Source organism: Nothobranchius furzeri, chromosome 9 (assembly GCF_043380555.1).
Source record: "Nothobranchius furzeri strain GRZ-AD chromosome 9, NfurGRZ-RIMD1, whole genome shotgun sequence".
Lineage (NCBI taxonomy): Eukaryota > Metazoa > Chordata > Actinopteri > Cyprinodontiformes > Nothobranchiidae > Nothobranchius > Nothobranchius furzeri.
In genome coordinates this window covers 36,401,781-36,425,283 of record NC_091749.1, presented here as the reverse complement: position 1 = coordinate 36,425,283, position 23,503 = coordinate 36,401,781, and the positions used below count along the sequence as shown (strand labels likewise).

General features: G+C 39.0%; 1 protein-coding gene across 1 annotated transcript in view; it reads left to right on the top strand.

Moving 5' to 3' along the window:
• The window catches only part of gpc5a (glypican 5a), a 209,695-nt gene that overhangs the window by 112,460 nt on the left and 73,732 nt on the right, over window positions 1–23,503 (top strand). Inside the window, exon 9 of the mRNA XM_070554823.1 lies at window positions 16,554–16,710. Coding sequence (XP_070410924.1) covers window positions 16,554–16,710 — 157 coding nt within the window. The remainder of the gene's footprint in view (window positions 1–16,553; window positions 16,711–23,503) is intronic.

Sequence of the window (23,503 nt, the reverse complement as noted above, 5' to 3'; positions counted from 1 at the left end):
AGTGAGATAAAACATTCACAGAGCTGTGAAAAACTATTTACACATTACTTCTGTTTTCAGTTTTTTTGTCACACTTAAATGTTTCAGATCAATGAGAAAATGTCACCATTAAATACAAAATTCAGGTTACAAATAAGATGGTTATGTGTGATAAAGTAATCGTCTCGCTTAATTAACTTTTAACTATGATTATTGGAAAGCTTTGTTAAAATCCTCTGGCTACACCCAGAAGTGAGGCATTTGATCAAGATTTCACTTCAGTAGAACCTGTCTGACAACATCAAATATCCTAAAAGAGCTCAAGAAGCAATGCATCCTGCTCTGTTTCAAAGAAGTACAAAAACAAAAGAATCCACAATTAAACCTAAAGTACTACAGGCCTCACTTAGTTAAGAGAGTGAGAATAAATCCATCCATCCATCCATCCATCCATCCAATCCATCCATCCATCCATCCATCCATCCATCCATCCATCCATCCATCCATCCATCCATCCATCCATCCATCCATCATGAGAATAAATCCATCCATCCATCCATCCATCCATCCATCCATCCATCCATCCATCCATCCATCATGAGAATAAATCCATCCATCCATCCATCCATCCATCATGAGAATAAATCCATCCATCCATCCATCCATCCATCCATCCATCCATCCATCCATCCATCATCAGAAGTGAGGAACAGAAAAAGAAATAATTATTTTAATGTTTAGAGCAGCAGGAGCTCTGAGAGGCTGCAGGCGCATCAGTGAGTTTGCGGCCGCTGCACGGGGGGAGGGGGAGAGGGCTGAAGCAGGGGAACGGTAAAGATGCAGAAACTACCGTTGTTAAAAGAGATGTGTTTAACTTTGAAAATGTGGGTGCAATTTTAATTGTCAAAAACTCCAACGAACCAACCTGCTTCAGGTGTATGACGTCATCAACGACTAGTCAGTCGACTCGATTTTCATTACTTGACAGTCGACTTTTAAAAAAATTTAGTCATGCAGCCCCCATTGTACACACGAGTGACTGTGTGCACATCTTATACATCACACCATACTACACTTGTAAGTCTCTAACATTTTTAATATTATGAAAAAAATGTGCCTTGAAGTTCACTTGTGCATAAAACCAAGTTTCTTGTGAGAATGTCTTGAAAGAAAGACACTGAAATATAAGTAAAGTTGAAAATATTCCGCAAAGACATCACTTAGAGCATTTTTACAAGGGGAAGAATGATGCATCTGTTCTAATTGAGCTTTTTAATGCGTTTCATCTGCATTTCACAGAAACTCTTGTGATTGTCATTCATTCACATCTGACCTTGACTGAGTAGAAAAACTACTCTCAGCTTCCTCTGGACCAAATGGAAACAAATCATTACTATTCTACAGTCGAGACTGCAGGAAAACACAAAACAGCAGTGCAGCTATTGACAAATCCATCATGCAATCTGAGTGAACAAACTGTGGATTTCATCATCCTGCTCATCAGCAGCTCTTTCCTATGAATTATTTGTTGGCTCCTCTCCTTTTTTGCCTGCCCTCTCCCCTTGATGTGGTAAAACCCATCAAGAATCTATAAGTAGGCCCTGTCCCTGTGTCTCTCAATCAAAATCAGGGGCAAGCAGCTCCTCACCCAGTCTGCAGGCTGAATTATTTACCACTCATTGATGTGGTGGTTGACCAGCAGTTTTGCTTGTGAATTATTCATATCCCCTCTCCTCTTAGTCCAAAGGATTAACACTGAGAATGTATTCATATTTTATTTGTTGTGCTTTTGAATTTGCATAGAACAAAATAGCATTTGGATGTTGTAAAAAGGCCAGTGAGGGAGCAAAGATTAATACATTTCATGCAGGGATTTTTTTTTAAATACACAACAGAATTTGACATAGGAAAACAGTTTTGGTTCATTTCTGTTTAGAAGTCTTATGACAGACGAATCCCAAGACATGCAGCACCAATGTGTTGAAGTCCCACAGTGCATTGCACCCAAACAGCAGCGTGCAGCGTAACGATTTGTTTGTGTGTTTGTTTGTTTAACCCATACTCATTGTGACATCCATTACACCACAAGATAAGGGCAGTAAATAATGACATTCAGAGACAAATCCAGCTAAGCTGCATACCTGCAGATAAGTTTATCTGGAGTGTTTACGTGTGCTTACAGACGGAGCAGCAGCAGCTTAATCCTCTCGGTGCAATCGAGAAAATTTATGATGTTCCTGCTTCGCTATTTAAGCAGAATGTAAAGTCTGTCATCGGGGCTGACTGAGGAAATATAAATATGATCACCAACAGTTTCTGCTAATAAGCCTACTTTGACTCATGAAACGTGTTTCAAATGCTTGTTGTTTATTTCTGCTGTTTTTAACAAAGTACTGCATCCTCAAACATGTTTGTTTTGTTGTTGGATAGAAACTTGGAAATTTACCTTTTTATTACATTTATTTAAAAAATGGCATTTAATTTGTGTAATAAATGAAACGGTTTAGACTTTGTCTTTGACTTCTGATGGCAGCAAATGAACGATTTGACTGCCATCGTTCACGACTCATTACATTCCCATCCAGGGATCTCTCTCATTCTCTGTTTTCTTTCTTTTTTTTTTTTTTTTTTACCTGCACTCGGCTCAGCTCAGCTCAGAGAACTTTGGCTTCAGGCGTTGCTGCGGCTGAATTCAACAACTGGAATTTATACAGCTCAGAACCACCATGACCCTTCGCCATGCGGTTTGCTTCGGGGGATTCTGGAGGGGAACAATCCTCCATCCTTAAAGAACCCTTTGTAGCCCAGGCGCCTTACAATTCTCGGCTCCCTTTTTTCTTTGGCCATGAAACTCCTGCATCACTCTGATTCCTCATCTTAAAAACAGATTGTCGTTCCTAATTTCTTCCTCTTGTATTTAAGAGGAAATGGGCAGGACTTTCTCTAGATTACTACAGTATCTTGTTGTTAGAATGTAAAGTTAAAATATTTATGTGATGATTTTGACCTACAGCAATGGAATTAAAATGAACAGATAATTTAACTAGACTGATGGTTCACCAAAACGTTAAGACTCCCATTAAAACAATAAGAAATCATAGAAAACCTATCAGAAAAATGCATCAATTAGTGCGCTCTGACTTCTGCAGCTAATGGCCCACTTACAGAAGGCACATTGGAAAGACAGTGAAAACGATATAAATGTGACTTAATTAGAACAAAGAATAGGATTGTTTTTTTAATCCTATCTCACCCAGTAAAGTGAAAATGATCTAAAATAAGAATTAAAAAAAGAAATAAAAACTTTTATTACATGGCCCTTTTCTACCTTGTTATTAATCTTGTTTATAGCCAAAAGTTCATAATAATTAGAAAAAGGAAAAAAAAAAAAAATAAAAACAGCAGCGGACATGGAAAAGATGTTAGTCTGTGTGAGAAGGGTCCGATCATTGGCATGCATCAAGCAGAGAAAACATCTAAGGAGATTGTAAAAAGGACTAAAATTGAGTTAAGAGCTGTCCAACACATTATTAATAACCATTAATAACTGGTTCAGATGGACCTTGTTCCAGAGTGATGGTGCATCAGGGTAAGAAGAGAGGCAGATGAAGTGATGCACCCATCATGCCTTGAGCCTACTGTACAAGCCTGTGGGGGCAGTGCTATGATCTGGGGTTGCTGCGGTTGGTCAGGTCTAGGTTCAGCAACAGGATGTGCTCCAAGAGTGAGGTCAGCTGACTTGCATCCTTGGGCAAGACACTTAACCTGACTTGCCTGCTGGTGGTGGTCAAAGGCACTGGTGGCACCAGTGCTGGGCAGCCTCGCCTCTGTCATTACACCCCAGGGCAGCTGTAGCTCCCCACCAGCGTGTGAATGTGTGTGTGTGAATGGGTGAATGACTGATTATGTTGTGAAGTGCCTTGGTGGGTTGTAGAACCATAAGAAGGTGTCATACACATACAGGCCATTTACCATACCTGAATATCTGGAATGACAAGGTTTTTCCATCTTCCCTGATGGCACAGCCATATTCCAAGATGATAATGCCAGGATTCATCAGGCTCTATAAGTGAAAGAGTGGTTCAGGGAACATGAGACATCATTTTCACACATGGATTGGCCACCACAGAGTCTAGACCGTAACCCCATTGAGAATCTTTGGGATGTGCTGGAGAAGGCTTTGTGCAGTGCTCAGACTACCATCATCTATAGGCGCTTTTATAAGACACACCATGCCGGCAAATCGGCATAATATTACCGCAATGGTATGTCTATAAACGTGCCATGCCGGCATGGGGTTGCGCAAATTTTGCGGCATTCGTTCCGCCTCGCCTGGTAGTAATATTGCCGCATGAGCCCCTCGCCTTGCCTCTGACGGCTAAACGCGTGTCAGCCCAGCTAATCCTTTTGGAGCAACTGTGGGAGCCCCCCCAGCAAAAGAGGGTGGTCGCGTTAGTCACGTGTACTGCGCACTGAGTGCCGGCAAGAAGGAAAGCCTGCTGGACGCGGAGACCATGGAGCTTTTGGCCGTGCGAGCGGATGAACAGATTAGTCGTCTTTTGACGGGGACAATGAGAGACAGCCAGTTGTTCAACAGAGTGGTGAAAACACCGGCTGAGCGGGGTGTCAAGCGGGACAAAAAGCAGGTCACATCAAAGCTAAAGGTCCTGAAATTTTTTTTTATCAGTCTGACGTGTCTTCAGTCTGACGTTGAATGCGCAACCCTGTATGTCAAACGCCGGGGGGGGGGGGGGGGGGGGGGGGGGGGCAACAACCTCCCTATATCCCGTCATGGTTTGGGGGTGCCTGATGGCAGTATATTCTAGCTTCAGCTTTGCTACTATAAATGCCAAAATCCTCCCCAGGGAGCCGCGGCAAATCCCGTTTTGCAGACGCTATGGTCGCGCTGAGAGCAGGAGGATAGGACCCAAGATGCAGAACACCCAGAACGACACGAGGCACAAGCAGATGTAAAAATAAAAACTCCTTTTATTAGGATGGGGAACAAAAGTAAAATCCAAAAGGGCAGGAAGCCAAACCAAATATCTAAACCCGACAAAACCAAAAGCTCACGTTCTGAGCAGATAACTAGAGACCAGGTCGGGGAACAAAACAACACTGACACAGACAATGGACCAACAAACACTGAGGGACAAGACAGGGTTTTTAAAGCAATCAGGGGAACAGGTGACAGGTGTGAGGAGTGAGGTCTAGCGGAAGACAGGTGCCATTAATAAACTAAATGGGGGAAAGAACTTAAGCAGAGGGGAGGATAAACCACAACCTATAAAACACTAAATAACTAAACCTAAAGACTAAGGGCAAAGATAAACAACTAATGACTAGAGGGGTGAGAAGGACTAATACAAACCAATAGGAACTACACAGGAGTGACTAGGAGGAAACATGAGGGAAGCCTAGAGGGAGTTGGAGAACACAAGGGGACACATGAGGAGAACGCAGAGGAAGAACAGGAGGGGCTGGGGACCAAGGGGACACAGAACATGACAGCTATGGTCCTATAAAAACAGCTAATGCAAGATCTTGGTGACACATTAACGCAACACTGGATGGAAATAAACCTGGTGACATTGCAGAGGCTTATCGAAACAATGCCACTGCGAGTGTGTGCCGTAATCGTAGCTAAAGGTGACATATTAGAGTGTGTAACTATTTTTTTGCTGGCAACAGTTATTTGTTCTTTTTTTGGCTGGGGAGTGTATTTACAGCTGGATGAGGATGTTAATAACAAACCAGCGTTTGAAAAGTAGTTTATTAAGTGCATACTTCTAAGATGATACACTTTAAGAATAGGAAAAATTAGACATTGCTGGTAGAATTCTGTGAGTTGGGCGGTTTAATTGTATGACAATCTTTTATAACATTCACATCATATTCTAGTTTCGGTTCCCGCGCCGTGACCCGCTGCCTCCTTCCTGCTGCCGCTCTTGGTGTGGATAAACACACTGTCAGTGCAGCTGCCTTGGAGAGCAAGATGGGAAATGACAGTCGGTGTCTTGGGAGCCGACACATATCCTGACACTTTTTTTGGGTCTTTTTCCCCCCCTCTGACTGGCAAATATGATCATTAGAAGATCTCTTCTCTGCTCTCCATTTACAGATAGAACAGTTTCAAAGAGAATATTAATGAGCTTAAAAATCCAGTCAAAACTTGATTTATCTCTCAGATCTTCTGAAGGTGTGATTCATTTAGGCGTACGACACCCTGCACCTCTTTGGGAAATGTCCCAAAACTCTGACAACAAATGCTTTTAGCTGTCAGCGACAGTTCAGCTGAACCTTTGAATTCTCTGACATGCCTTTGGGAGCAGATCTGATTTTGCCTGTATGCTAAATGGTTTCATAAGTAGGATAAATATAGTGGTGGTGCCCTTACGTTTACAAGATGCACTACCGTGGAAAGTTTCATTACTATAATTGCAGTTCTAACATGTGGCTTCTGATTGCTAGGTCATGATCTGAAGATGACAGCACACTGACATTCCCTTTTATTTTTCCTGCACGCTAAATACAGAAATGGGGTATTGGTTAAAAAATGAATGGCTCTAGAGATGATTTAGATCCCAAAATAAACAAGTTAATTTGCAGAACTCTTATTGTTCTAAATGCTTCCCTTTGTTAATTTCAGCGGCAGATTGTGACAGAGTTTGTGTTAATAAAACAGTTGAACTGTGGTGCGTTCAGCCGTAAACAAGCAAGAACGTAAGACAACAGGGCGTAGCGGTAAGTGATACTTAGAAAACACGAAATTAACCAAGTGTTTACTTTTATCCACCGTTTTATTGTTTGTGTGTGCACGCTCGCATGTGTGTGTGTGTGTGTGGTTGTTTGTGTTTGTGGCTGATATTCATTATTCTGCCTACCTGTAGGGAGAAGCTGCCTCTGAAATAGGTGGTGCATGATTTAATGCTCCAGTAGCATTTTCCAGATGGTAGAGTAAGAAAAGTGTGTGTGTGTGTGTGTGTGTGTGTGGGCTGGATGACTGGTGTCCTTGATTATGCTCTGGGCTTTCCTCCTGCTGCATGTAATGAAGATATCATACAGCCACAGCAGGTCCGTGCCAGTAAATTTTTGATGGAGGCAGTTTCCAGTCCTGCTTGGTCCCGTACAGTCAGAAGTACTAACCCAGATACCGTTCTGCAGGCGGCGAGAGTGTACTCTTTATGGTGCAGTAATGATAGTTACGCTGAGCCTCGATTCTCATGCCAAAGCTTTTGAGACGCCTCACAAACTGCAGTCTTTGTTATGATTTTCTGAGCTGCTGGTGGAAGCAGCTGGTACTGAGAGGGAGTCTGCCATGTGTGCAGCAGTGACGTTAGAAGGGCATAAAATATAAAATGTGGCTAAGCCTGGTAGAACTGGAGTTCTAAATAAATTGAAGAAAAAAAAAGAGTTACAAATGCATGTAACAGCAAATGAACAATTTCTTTATATAATTCTGCAAGGCTTGAAGCATTTTCTGACATTGCATGTATAAAATTGATATCTGTGTGTCACGTAAAATCATCTTTTGGCCATGTTTGAGCTTATTGAACTGTGCTATGTATTCCTATGGATTTAATGCATGACTGCAACAGTGTAGATGCAGTACAATCCATAATAAAATGTGATATTTTTTATTGCACTTGAAGAAACATCTCCTCCACTCAGCTGTTTGGGTTATCAGGAGCTGCATCAGCTTTTTGTTTAGCCTCACAACTGTATACAAAGCAAGAAAGCATAACTGCTTTAAATACAACGATGATGATGGGAGCAAATGAAAATATGAGTTATCAAATGAAGCGAAGCTTACAGGGTGCTGCATTTTTTACTTGTTTTTTACTTATTTGTTCTTGTCAGATGTTAATAAATTATAACCAGATGCAGCAGCTAATTAAATTTGTTAAAAAGTTTTTAAAAAAATCATCACACAATGAGTGTTATTCCTTAAATCCAGCAACAGATGTTACAACGGCCCACTGTGAGTATTTGACTAACTTTTATTATCAGTTAAAATATTCTGGAAAAACACAAGGGTGGTAATTCAGACACGACAGTAAACGTAGCTGAGAGCTACGTTCCGAAGTCTGTCTCCTGGAATTTCATTATTTTAATGTTCGAAATGAAAATCTTTTGCAAAATCAAACTATTTAGTAGTGATGCACCGATAAGACATTTTTGGGCTGATACCGATTTTAATGCCACCGTTATGGCCGATAACTGATATTTGCCGATACCGATAAACTGACATTAATGCATCTTAAATCGGCAGATTTTGTATGGAATGAAAATTATTAAAGCTGAATTTACATTATTAAGTAGACACACCACACACATTAACGCTTCTGAGATGATTACAATCACTGTCACACGACTAAACAAATACACATCACCCCGTCACTCTCTGAAATAGACAAACAAATGGAAACAAGATGTAAAAAATATTGGTTGTTAATATCGGCCCAGTTTTATTTATCGGCCTGATATGTTAAAAAAATGACCAACATCGGCTGATACCAGTATTGATGCTGATTTTTTGTGCTTCCCTACTTTTTAGGATTAATTGTTGTCTTTGATCTGATGATCTTTCATGTCACTGAGTGGCAATGGTAGCTAATATGTCTAAAATATATGTTTATGCTTTTTTAACTCAGTAACACAGCAGCAGCAGATTGATGCTTTATGTGACATTTCATTCATCTAATTTGCAAATATAAGTGTGAATTAATAACAATAAGTCAGACTACATGTCTTGAAAAAAATCAACTATCAAAATAAATGTAGGTTGAAATTTAAGCCATGTACTCAAACACGATGAACAACAAAATTGATTTCTTTTAGTTTCAAGCATTTTGAGTCGTATGTTTTTGCAAAAGTTTTTAAATAATTGTTTTATTTGAATATGTGGCAAAACATAAATAAATAAATAAAAAAACCACAGACTTGTTTTACTGGTTTGCTCACAACATAAAAACTGACTCAGAACCTAATATTCACTGTATTTATCTCCAGCCTCTTCCTTTTGTTAGTTGTGCATGTGATTTTTTCTTGGTAGGCCCTGTAAATTACAGAGTAGTTAGTATAGCGTGCAGTGAAGGAGCTTTTTTGTCGTTTTCCTTGACAGCTAAATTGCTGCTAATGTAACTTCTGTCTCTTATCTATGACAAACTCCCTCCAAATGCAATCTTAATGCACCTCGTTCCACTTGAAACAACAAAAAACTGTGCTTATGGTGTAAAAGCTCTTAAATGTGGCTGTTGTTTCAATTAGCCAATGACATGGAAGCAAGTCGCTGTTGCAAACGACTTCTGCAGATGGCCTGTAAATGGAAGGATTTATTAAATGATTAAAGTAACGTTAAAATGTGAGAAAGGAATTATGTTTCAGCAGGTTTTAGTCTTTCTGATGCTTGAACAATGAGTTAACTCAGTTTTAATGGGATATAATTACCCAGATTAACTGGGCTTTTGGGAAACAGATGGACAAATTGTGCAACTTTTTAGTAACAATTAAGAGCTGTTACTGCAATTTATCAGAGCAAATTTATAATAAAATGATACACCCATTGTCCAGATAAACGGTCACTTCATGTAATAAATGTTAAAAGTGTTTGTGAGAACATTTGTTTTTCCAGTTCTGGTAAAGAGCTCGGAAATATCTTAGAAAATGAGGTAATTTGCAAGACGGAGTGACTGAAAGTCCCTTCATCAAAAGGAAAGACATGCTGGGTTGCATTTTTTTAAAGACTTTCTGTCTTCCAGAGGGAGCATTACTCAGTAAACTCTGGCATATGTCACTATTTCTCATTTTCTAACATTTTTATTACGTTTATGACAAAAATGATCCAGCAAATAGATTTGCCAAAGAAAAAGGCTCATTATCTCCAGTGGTTTCAGCTCCAAATTAGTGCTGTAATTTCAAAAGAAAAGAAAATGACCAATTAGCAGAGGATCACTGAAAATGTGAGACCGTGTGAGTTATCTGCACATTTGCAGTTTTGTTTGTAAAAGGGAATAATTGGTTTATTCGGTGATCGTTTACTGTCCACACACTGCAGTAAGAGCCAGAGGCTTGCTCGGGGGGGAGCTGTGTAGAGTTGGAACAAATCAAAGCACCTGAATGGCAGCCAGTGTTAGACAAAACCCCATGCCATTCAAAGAGGTGAGGCTAATAACACAGTTAGGCAATTCAGGCTCGCTTCATTGTGTGTCAGTCAGAGCATTGTGGTTGCTTGGTTCAATCCACACACCAAGCGGTTACTTTCTCTGCCCAGGAGCAGAGAATTGAGCAGCCTGCTGATTGACAGGCTTGGCCAAACATTACGTGTTTCCACTGCATTGGAACAAATGTGTAGGTGGGAAATAAGTTTGTAGATTCTTAACCTTGAATAATGGTTTTCTGTAGATAAAACAAACAAGGTGGTAATCACAGAAAGGCAAATACACAGTGAAATTTTGGAAGTAAAAAATCTTTTCAATTCAAAATTTCTTTGTACAACATTGTTGTGCAACTGTTAAATGATGCAAAACATGTTTAGATCAAAATGTGAAGGAAAAGGTAATACTAAGGCTGCTATAGCAAATCTGCAGAACAAGCTAGCTTTTAAATGCAAACACCGTCAACACTCATCATCCCTCTGCTATGTCCACCGGAACCATAAACCCACATTGCCAGAGAGAACGAGAAAGCGCTGAACACCAGTCATTGTTTTCTAGGTCTAAACATCTTTTGGTGTCCCTGACTTCAAACTGTATTTCTTTTTGAGACTCTGGTAGTTTGTCCTAAAGTTGAAGTGGTATATCTGATATTATTGAGCCGAGAACCTCATACCAGTTACCAGTTGCATTACATGCAAAGGCGTGTAATGAATGGAGAACCCAAGTAAATGAGGAAGTGTGGTGGTTCAGTGAGACAGACAACTGGATGATCCAACCGTTGCTTTCACTCCAAGAGCTAGAGGTCTAAGAGCAATAAATGGATAAACACAAGTAAAAGCACTTGAAAGCAATGCAAACAAAAGGTAAAAATACAAAAGCCAAAGTCCACAGTGTTGGGAGAAAGCTAACAAGTAGAAATGAGTTTTCAAACAAGAACAGGAGAGATGGAGCTTGCTTTACTGCCAGAGGGAGCTCAGTCCAACTAAAATAAACTTTTAATGCAAAATTTGCAACAATAAAAACGTCATTGATATTTGGTAAAAAAATAAAAAAACCCAGTCCACTATGAGTTGCTAGCTTGTTTATCTATTCAGAACCAAACTCCATTTCTCCAAGCTGAGGTACTTCAAAGAGCTATTGACCGTGGGTGAGGTGAGAAATGTTCATGACCTTTCTACAAAACCTCCCCACTTCTAAAGATACGAACTGTCCCTTTAAGGTCAAAAGTGTCGACTCTGTTTCAAAGGAAGTCGTGGGTTTTAGGGCAGCATTCAGAGTATTTACAGCAGCAGGATCTATACGGTGTTCTGTGATCACTGTAGCAAAAGCACATGTCACTCACCGCTACAGAGCAACTCACTGGTGTGCTCCTAATAGGTTTTTGCTTTTGGTAACTGAGGTCTGCAGCTCAGAATGAAGAAAAATATGTTTTAGGTGCCTGAACTACAGTCTGAAAACATGGGAAAAGCATGCACATTTGTTAGGAAACAGAGAGCCTCATCGACTCTAAACAATCTCAGCTTGAATCCCTTCAGGATTTATACACATTCACTTTCTGTCCAGTGAAGGAAGCTGGTAAATGGTGCATTGTGAGCTGCTGCAGAATTGTGTAGAAAACAGTGAGAAAAATTACTAAATTAATCATGAAGTCCTCGCTGAATGGAACATTCAGACTACTTAAAGTTATTCAAAATAAAAGTTGTGAAGTACATTTACAATACACTGTAGATGAAGCGAGAGTAAAGAAGGCTGAAACTTCACCATCAATGAATAAAATTTCACTGAGCATTTAAAATAAATAAAAAAGTAACTGCCAAATTATCACCAACAGATGAAATGAGAGCGAGTCTTTACAGAACAGATGGTTGGAGATGTGCTCTGTTTTTAATGGATACAAAGCACCACTTAGAACTTGAGCCTCTGTCGTCATAGACGAGATAGATAGACTTTTTCATGTTGGAGATGGACTAAAAAACAACGTCTGAGTCTGTTGACAGTTTCTGGATGATGATTCCTCTAAGTACTAGTGCAAATTTAGCAGAAATTAAGATTTCATCTTCAGTATATTATGACTTTTTATTTCTTTTTAAATCTTTATGTATATGATGCAATTAAACCAGTTTTACTTCAGTTTGTGTTCTTTTTTTTTACACCACCTTGATTCAACTTGTTTTATGTTAAATATTAGAGAAGCACCAATTTGAAAATGTATGCCGATATCGATGTCTAGAACCATATTAATAACTCTGTTATACCCGATGACCGATATTTACTGATATTACATTAATATAAGAAGGAATGTCAGAAAATATCAATACACTGAAATATTGCGATATTTTGTGTAATGATAATGAATCGATATTTAAAAGCAGGTGTATCTTTTTTTTATTGAGACTTTACACACAAACGTTTACTGTATTTCTTCCCCATCAAGTATGCATAAATTAGATTAGATTGGATACATCGTGTCGTGAATCTTATGGATTAAAATGTTGCTATGTATTTAGTGTGTGCAGAGTTTGGATAAAAACAAGGCTGAAGTGGTGAAGTGAAAACAGATAAACTGTGTTTAAAGTAAAATGATCAAATTACAAGAACAGAACTGGTGCCAGCTCTATGGTTCTTCTACTTTATTTCAGTTTTAAAGGAATAACCTCATGACTTAAGACTTGACTAAGAGGCATTAAGCTGAATATGTGAACGTGTGAAAGAAACTCCCTTTATGCTATTTTCACATACGTTTATACTGTTCAATTGAGGTTAAACTTTCAACTTAAAAAATTTATTAATAAAGTGATTCTTAAAGACTGGATTCATGTCATTCTTCAAGTGCATACTACCGTATATATGCTGTTTGCTTTACAAATAAGTGCAGAGCTAACAGCCTTTGAGCTCAGCTTATGCTAAAACTCCTGAGTGTGTCCATACCCTTTGATCACGCTACTATTGGGCATTGGGGTCGCCTATTATTCTCCATAACGTTTTAAACATTAGGTCATTTTTCTGCCGTAAATGGAGGGGAAAACATACTAGTTACATACGAGGAGCTGTTCAAATTCCAAACACTTCAAATCATTAAACGTTAGCATTTGAGGCTGCAGACAGACTCATGTATGTCACATCTCAGCCTTGACAGCAACCCTACCATCTCTGAACCACAACAGAAACTAAACACACCTTTTCTGATCAACACAAAGCATTCCCTCTTGTTTCTCGTTGATGCAGCATGAATTTAAATGAGCCAATTAGTGTGTGCTTTTCCCCTCGGTGTGGAGTTCACACAGTCTTTGATTGAGACTCAGCAGCACAGTAGTACAGCAAAAATTTGAGCTGCCCTTTAGGCCACAGGGCTGAATGGCTGAGCACCATATAATTTATGGTATAGATTTATCCGGAGATGATGGTGTACTGGAGATTTGTTAATGATTGTGGATGTTGCTTCTTCAAAAATTTTTAGATGTGTCCAAAAGTCGCCCACTTTTATTTTAGTTTTAGCTGCAAATGAAGTGATTAATATTACATATTAATTATTTGCTTTTAGAAACAATTTTAACATTAACGGATGGATGACTGGTTATGCAAAGATTTTTAAAATATCAGTTTTCTTTTCAAATTATTTGCTTTTTATATTATTTATAATCCTGCAAAAATCCTGCTTTCCTTTTCTCACCATACCGTACCATACCATACCATACCATACCATATACCATAAACCATACCATACCATACCATATACAATACCATACCAAAAATATACCAAACCATACCATACAATTCCATATACCATAAACCATACCATACCATACCATTCCATATACCATAAACCATACCATACCATACCATACCATACCATACCATACCATACCATACCATACCATACCATAGCATACCATACCATACCATATGTTATGTCCCCGACAGGAGGTGTTAAAATGTAAAGGAGGGGGCAACATAAGAAATGCAACAGTGGAGTTAAAATGGGTTTAATTGTTATAAAAGGTAAAAAAAAAACAAGTGCAAACAGATGGCGAGCATTAGTAAGATAATGCAAAACAAAACAAACTCTCAAAAAGGTTAACATTAAAAGAGCAGTTACCAACGTTAAAAACACCTGGTTAAACCTCATTAAAAGTTTCACCAAAACAGAAGGTGTTTCAAAATCCACAAAGTTGATAAAAGTTCTACAGTAAAGTAATCTATTGACATAAAACACCTGGTTAAAACTTACTGTATGTTAAAAGTTTTACCGGAACAGAAGGTGTTTTAAAACCAAAGTCAATAAAATTGTATCACAGAGTTAACCTTTAAAACAATCCCTCTGGATCACTCAGAGTTAAAACTATAAAAGTTAAAACTCTTCAAAAGAAAGGGGTTGAAACCAAAATCTGAGGCCTGAAGGACAGCAGAACCCCTGCACTGCTGTCTCACAGACTGCTGAAGGCACAGCCTTTTTATCCAGGTGTTGGTCATCAACAGGATTCAGATCAGCTGTGCTCCTCAGCAGCCTGGAAGAGAGGAGGTGGAGGGGCAGTGTCAGGCTGATCACCGGGGCTGGGTGATCCTGGCTCCTTCATCCCAATGGCCAGGCTGGTAGCCGTAACACCATACCATGCCATGCCATACCAAACCATACCATACCATATACCATAAACAATACCATACTATACAAGATACCATACCATACCATTCCATATACCATACCATACCATAAAAAATACCATACTATACAAGATACCATACCATACCATTCCATTCCATATACCATACCATACCATACCATACCATGCCATGCCATGCCATGCCATGCCATGCCATACCATACCATACCATACCATACCACACCACACCATACCATAACATAACATACCATACCATACCATACCATACCATACCATACCATACCATACCATACCATACCATACCATACCAAACCATACATACCATACCATACCATACCATACCATACCATACCATACCATACCATACCAAATACCGTATACAATACCATACCATACAATATAATATACAATACAATACCATACCATTCCATAATTGCATAACTTATATCTCTTTTTTTCACCACCAGGTCTGGTGCTGTGCGGAGCGAGTCACTGTTGGCGGTGCGTTCCGGTATGGGTCTGCAATTTTCAGGCGAGCGTTTCTGTCGCGGTCGGCAGGCGAGGTTAAACGAACCATCATGCGCGATTCTATATATAAGTTGCGCAACTATTTAGTATTTGTGTGTTGCAATGAATGGTTTGCAGAAATAAAGACAGAAAAGAAATGCTTACCAACAGGTTCCACAAGTGATTCCAGAGAGCAGTCACTGAGTCCAGGTCTGCATTGCTACCTCGGTTTGCCAGTCTGTGACTATAAATAGCATTTAATGTGTCTTAGTACCTTCGTGTAATTCTCCCATTTTCATTGTGAAAGAAAAAATTCCACTCTGGCAGTTTCTGTCCATAACTTTTCTATACTGGGCTTTAATTTCTTCAGCTTGGTCCGATATCATCGGGCATTGACTCTAATCTTTTGGCTGCCATTCGCTGAGAAAAAAAACCCTTGTATTCCTTCCAAATCTGTTGACTCTCCCAATGATGGTGAGGAATGTATAGAACCCTGAAGATGACCAAAACTTGCTGCTACTTGATACTTGCTAGCCTGCTGCTCTGCCCTGACCATACCACTTCAGAAATTTCTGGACCTACAACAGAAGGGGCCAAAAAGTCCCATGACTGGCGTGGTCCAGGTCAGTTTTCTGGACCAGTTTTACTACAAGGACAGAAAAATGAGTGAGCCGATCCTCCCCGTTTCATGCCAGAACGGTCGGTGGAAATTAGGCTTATACCACACCACAGCATAGCATAGCGTACCACACCATACAATACCATACCAGCATAACACAGCAGAGCATAGCATACCATACCTCACCGCACCTCACCATAGCACAGCATACCATACCAGTTTACTTTAACGTAGCAAAACTTTCAAAGTGCTGTACAGAGAAAAATGAAAACAAGAACACATTCAAAGAAATACATCATAAAAACAATGAATAAATGAGAAAATATTAAGAGTGTAGTCATAAAAACAGACAAACCAATCGCTAAGCATAAGATTAAAACCCAGCCGTAAATACAAGGATGTCAATATGAGTTGAAAGCTACTTCTCCTGCATGTCTTTTTTTCCCCCCACTTTGTCAATTTTTAAAACATAGGCTATTTTGTATTGTCCTTGCCTTGAAAGAACCTTGTTCACTGTATCCTGCTGTGAATATTAAATGTGAACACAATACACATAATGGGAAACTTTATATCTGCCAACAGGGATGCATAAACACAATGCAAAAATGATTTTAAGAACAGTTTACTTCAACTAAAAGTCAAAAGCTTTTTTTTCTTATTTCTCACAAACAGTTGTTGCAGGGAAAGTCCATCCCTAAACTGGGATCACTGGACCAGATTGAAACAGGAAGTGGAGATGCAGAAGGACGTTACAGTGGCGACTGTGATGATGAAGATGGTTGTGGGGGTTCCGGTGGTGGCGAGGTGAAAAGGAAAATCGTCTCCAACAGTAAGTTTGATTAATTTTTTAATTGGTTTTTGATGTTTGATCAAAACTATTTATCCACCCAGAATAATAAAACCAGTACAGATCTGCATTGACAATATATTATCATTGATCATTTTCAATGTCAAAATAGTTCATTCTTCCTTTTACACTTTATTTAAAATAGCAAAATTTTAAAAGAAGATATTGTTTTTTTTTTCTTCTTAATCGGTAAGGAATACCAAAGGTGCAGTTACATGATACTATATTTTAATAAGACTGGCTCCAGTCCCTTTTTATGACAGCAGTAATAATAGTCATTAAAGATAATAGTTGCTATGGGGACATTATTGCAATCAAGGCCTGTAACTTCAAAAATTATTGCTCCTCAGTGGTTCAGCAACCCTCGATGAATCACAGCAGAGCTCTCCTCTTCCTTTCACACTTTTCTTTCAGCATATATCGATTTTCTTCCCTTTTCTTTCTTTTTTACTCTCCATCAAACATGCTAACAACCTGATTAATCACCTCTCTTGCTTCGCCTATGGCAACACCAAGGAAGCCAGGGTCATCCAAACACACCATTCTGCCCATGAAAATGTTTCCTCTGCTGCTTGTCAGTGTGACTCGGGGCTTCGGCAGCTTAGGCTCAGGAAAGCTGTTTAACAATCGCTCATCTGAGGCTGTCGGGAGGCTCTGACATTCATCACCCATTACAGCTGAGCCGCCCTTTCCTTGTCACAGGCCAGATCAGCTTGTCTTCTGTATTTATGACCTGCTATCTGTGGTGACCTCCGTTGAACATCAAGTCCCCTGGTGCTTGACCCTCCCACCAACACCGAGGGCTCCCTTCAGGGTGGGACATTTCATTGGTTGCAGTAGGGTATTAAAGTGCTTACTATGTTAACAAATTATGACAAACATTTAATATGAAATATGAAATGTTTAGTTTAGTAGATTTTAAGTCAAGTCTCAGGCCAAGGTTACTAGAAGAAAAACAAATTCATTACTTGCTTTTTCTTTTAATTTGTAGCTCATGTTTTGATTAAAAAAATCAAGAGTATGAAAAATAATGCTTTGTTGAATAAAAAGCATGAAAAGAACTCTTAAAATGTGAGGGTTATTAAAATCACAGAATTAGAATAATTGCTTTAGGGAAAAATTGGCAGAAATATTTGTATTTTTTGCTGAAGTGGAGTTATACGGCGGTTTTTTATTTTTTCGTCAAAGTAGATTTGTTTTCCTTTAAAATTTTTTGAGTGGAACATAAGAGGTAGAGCTGAACACTATAAGAAAGTTTGGATAAAATGAACTTTTCAAGGTGAAACATCAAAAGGTTAGAAACATTTTTGAGATCTGCTGTGAATAAAACGGTTTAGTATATGTTGCTCTCTGTGAAACCTAGGTGTAGAGTTTTGGGAGTTACATGTTTAGAATCAGAAGAGACACAGCTTCAAATGGGTGGATAGAATGTGCGAACAATTTGAATTTTAGCAGCGCTGAGACAGATATGTGGCGACACCACTCAACCCACTTCCTCACAAGAAGTGGGATGTCAGTTTACTCTTTTGGCTCTAGTTGTAGTCGTCTGTGGAACATGTAAAAAAGGTTAGCATGGTCTTGTAGCCGTGGTTGTGTGGTTTACTTAGAGGTGCAGGATGACAACATTTAATGAATTTTTGGAGGATCTTTGGGGCATGAAAGTTTTTGTTAAATGGTTTGCCCCCCATTTGGGGGCACTCGGGTTCCAACAATTGAAAATGTTCTCTTAAAATTTCCTCAATCAGAAAATCAGTAATTTTCTTACTATAGCCGAGGGGTCACCAACCTTTGTGAAGCTGTTCTACTTCATAGGAATTGAGCAAGAAGAAGGTCGATACAAGAGTGACTTTTAAACTAGAGTAGACCAGAGTTAAGCTACGGCCCAATCCCAATACTCGCACTGCACCCTACGATCTTCTGTGAAGTGCACTTGGAGGAAGCACACAGTGAGGGTTCGAGTGTGTGGTACACAAGTGTGCAAATAATTGCCAAAATGGGACAGGGAGCATTGTTTCATGGACTGCAATGCATGCCAGGAGGCTGGTCGCTGTGCTACATAAAAAAAAACCTTTATTAACAACTTTCAAACAAACAACAAACACATTCTTTGAAAAAAATGTATACTGATTGCTGCTTTGTTTAAAACATTCAGAGCATCAATTCATTGTCCTAAAATGAACTACTTTCCTTTGAAAATACAGATTTTCAGAAAAGGCACTCAAGCCTTTTCTCCTGCAGCAATGGATTGTGGGTAATGCACTTCACCCAAATCTGCATCGATGCGGACTTGGTCGAAGTGTGGATCAAGGGTACAAAAGGGGTGTGATCAACTCCGGCACTTGAGAATCGCAACACCCTACACACTTGCCTAAACTTCATGAATAATAAACGTATTTTAAGTGACAATGTGTGTTTTCATTGGCGATAGGGGGCAGTGCATACCTAAATCATTGCAAGCAAGCAGCATATTTGTGCTGGAGTAAGACCTTACCAACGGATGGCCATCAGGGTCAAAAATCCCTGGGAGTGCAATCTCTAGCAAAATGACAAGCACATCAGACTCCCCTTCATCACTGACAGCAAGTTAATGAATGGTGAATGTTTTGTAACTGCTTGTTACAAATCTGTAAAAGCATTTTGTCCTGATGGGCTCCCGTAGCAAGAAACATGGCGTTGCCCAGAGACTTAGACTGGCTCCCATGTATGTTAGACCCGACTTTTATAGTTATATAATACAAACCCACCAATATTTTTCAACAACAGGGCATCATTTAATTCATTTTCAACAATATTTTGATAGATATTTACAGAGATTACAAATTGTCACTTTTAAATCTATATGAATGTTTTTGTGGTAAAATGGCAGCAGAGTTGTAGAAAAGGCCTGTGGGCACCTTATATGGTTGGTAATCCCTGTTATAGCAGATTTTCTTGTTTCCAATCTGTCTCTTTATCCTTTATACTTTACAAATCTTTGTTTTAGACGGCATTAAACATCCTGAAATGATGTGAAAGATTTGGTGTTGATTTTATGGTCTCAGGCTAGCCAGAGTGCTGCAGTTACCATAAAAACACACTCCATGTCACTCTTTGTCTTTGTTTTGACGGAGTGGCAGAAAACATAATGTGTGTGTAAATACTATTTTCAGTATGCACGTGTAAAACTGAACAAATCCGTGCTCCCAGTTAGAAAGTAAAATCCATGGATACAGATTTTTAAACCCTGTTTTCGAGTGACTATGAAAGTCGGTGCAGAAGTTTAGCGTCCCTGCATGGATTCTGTACAATGGTGTAAGGCGAGTACACAATCATTTTGTCAGCTTTTTCGGATAAATCAATAATCTGCCATGTTTTATATCATTTCCTAGTGCTGCTTGTTGAAACCTTGCTGGTACTCAAGCAGTAATAGAAAGTCACCGTACCTTCTTTCTCTCTCTCTACTCACACTCTGTTAGTTGGGTAAGCAAAAAGAACAGGAAGATCTTTCTAAGGCTGCTCCTGATCTCAGTCTTTAGTTTTGGTGCATTCATATTTTTATTTTATTTGGAGCTAATCACAAAGTTCTGGATTACTTGAAGTCACCAAAGCTTCTTTGAACAACAGACTTCAAAAATAACACCATGAGGAAGAGAAGATTTACTTTTAATGAATCCTGTTAGTTGTGTGTGTGTGTGTGTGTGTGTGTGTGTGTGTGTGTGTGTGTGTGTGTGTGTGTGTGTGTGTGTGAGAGAGAGAGAGAGAGAGAGAGTGTGTGTGTCTGCAGCAGACACAATTTAAATAAATGAGAACCGGAAACAAGCGCCGTTACACAAGTGCTTGCAGTTGAGATCAAATCCTCTGAGTTGATAGAATCTCTGCAAATACAAGATGGAGGAAACAAATGAAACTGAAAATTAAGTGAATATTTGTGGGTGAATAAAATCCCTGGCAAAGAGAGAAAAAAACTGAGCAAAAAATGTGTGTGATTTATCTTTATTTTTTCTGGGTTTCTACAGAAAATGAATGGTTCAAGGATAACTAATGCACATTTTTCCTGTTTCAGTTTTTTAGTGTGCCAATCAATTAAGGTAGATTGGCCACAGCGATCATCAGATTCTGAGCTTAAAGACCATATTTAATATAACTGGATTTTTTTCTGCAGTCCTTCATAATCTCTTTCTTTTGCGGCTTTGATGTTTATCTGCAGAACATGCAGATGATAGAACTGTGTGAGAAAGAAATCAACTAAGACAAGCTCAAAACTGACAATACAAGCCTGATTTAAAGGATTATTCTTATTATGCAAAACTGCTGCTGTGTGAAAAAGTTCTGTACGTGATGAGGAGCAACAATGTGAGCAGCTCATGCTTCAGTAACTTCAGGTATTTTAAATATTTAATTACTCTGGCACCACATTTTTTTCTTCATTTGTCATTTCCTGCCTTGCATTCCAGATTGCCTTTTCTTCCACCACACAAACGTCGGGCTAATTTATTTTTTTGGGGTAAATCCAGAGAAAACACTGAAAGCACACAATGAAAACAGAAGATTGATTCAGTTCAGTAGGCTCATTATAGGAGTGCACTGACTCCTCACAGCTCATTGAGTAACACTGACTCAGGAAACACAAACTTAACACAAAGACTGAGCACAAATTCAGAGTCATTCATGCAGTTTTCCTCCCATATCAGTGTGTTTCCCCTGTCGGTGCACACCTGTCTATTTCTTTAATACACACACATCTTTTTATTTAATTAAACCTGGCATACAGTTATATCGTCTGCCTGCTGCAATAAAACACTTTAATTAGATTTTTCATCACCACAGTCTGCAATGCATTTAAATAGGTGTGTACAAACTGTCTATGTTTTTATTGCACACACTCCAAACAAGTGACATCCTATAACTAACAACAGGAAAAGCCATTTAAGCTTAAATATCCAGAACTTTATTTCTCTTATTATTCTTCATTCTAATCATTAAATTTCCTCTTTTGTCTATAATATAGACAAAAGAGGAAATTTAACGAATGGATATTTAAACAAAATGCTTTATATTTTACTGAATTAATTTTATATCTGTATGCCAATTCTAAATGTAAAGATTGTCTGCGTAAACCTGAACAGGTCCAACCCGGTCTTACAGTGAGACCGGGTTGACGGGTCACGCTTGTGCGTAATCATATAGGCACTTTATGAGCTGAAGAGGATGTGAGATTCTGGGCTTCTCATCAGACGGCTCCTGGATTCGTCGCCACATTGGAGACAGGAACAAGCGCTATTCAGCCAAAGTTTCATAATCAGGGAACATTTTCTAAGTGACAAGTCTCTCTGAAAGACAGGGTTTGGAAAACACTCGCTTCAGTGGTAGGAACCTTCCCGCATGTGCTCTGGTTCTGCGACGTGCTCCAAGCCCCTCTCCACATCTTCAGCTCACTGTGGACCTTATGTAGTACACACTGATGGTGAGCTGCGCTGAGCAGTGTCCAGCTCAGATGTTCAGATGGGAATCTTTTATTGAGTGATTTAGTGTTTTAATTTTTTTATGAATTTGATTAAAAATAAAGGCGCCCGGCCTGTGTCCGAGGTAATTACACAGTCATTGGCCCGAAGCCCGGCCCGAGGGCCTAGGGCTTCAGTGAAGGGCTCTAGTCTATATATCACATGAATGCATACAGCTTGTGCTTTGTGGAAATAAAATCAGAGTTTCATGTAGATGTAATTAGAAAATTCTTTGCTCTTTTAGGCTTGGCAAGTATTACGGTAATACCGTATACACACGGTGTTAAAAAAATAACAATGGTGTCAGCTCCAATAACGTCATGAAAGAAAAAAAAGCAGTGCAAATAGACAAGGATTAAAAAAATCTAAAAGATAAATAAAATGATTTTATTCTGTAAAACAGATACATAGTTGAATTTCCAGGTTTACTTAAATAGATTTAAATGTTTTGTCCAACTTTTGGAGACGTTCCATAAAGTTTTTGAATGTGATCATGTGACAGCTCAGGTGGGACGCATCGAGAGAGATGGGGGGAAAAATGGCAGCTCGTGCACCAACTGACTTAGTGTCTAGAAATTCAATTCAATTCAATTAGATTCAATTCAATTAGATTCAATTTAGTTCAATTCAAATTTATTTATTTAGCGCCAAATCGTCTCAAGGCACTTCACATAGTAAACATTCCAATACAGGTCAGTTCATTAAGCCAATTAGAAAACAGTTTCCTATATAAGGAACCCAGCACATTGCATTTTACAGCGATCCTCATACTAAGCAAGCATTTAGCGACAGTGGAGAGGAAAACTCCCTTTTAACAGGAAGAAACCTCCTGAGGATCCTGGCTCAGTATAAGCAGCCATCCACCACGACTCAGAGAAGACAGAGCAGACACACGCATACACCAACACCAGCCCACCCACACACAAACACACATCCACACACATAACATATATATCAAGTAAGTGTGTCTATAGTTATATTGTGATTTCTTAGTAAATATTCTATTTGGTAAGAGATAAACTTTATTGTATTTATCCTAGTGAATCTATAATTAAACGGGTAAACTAGTAGTAGCACATTCAATGTCAAAGAGAGTAACATGTTATTATCAGGAGAGTTTGGGAGTAATTAGAGGTTCGAAGTAAATGATAAAAGAGAGCCGGTAAACACTGATGAGGTAATTTATGGGGAAAAAAAGAGGACCACGAATGATGCAGGCCCCGTTGGCACAGGAGCGAGCCATAGCTGAAATAGCAGCCTTCTGTTTGGAGCCTGTTATTAAAAAAGACGACATC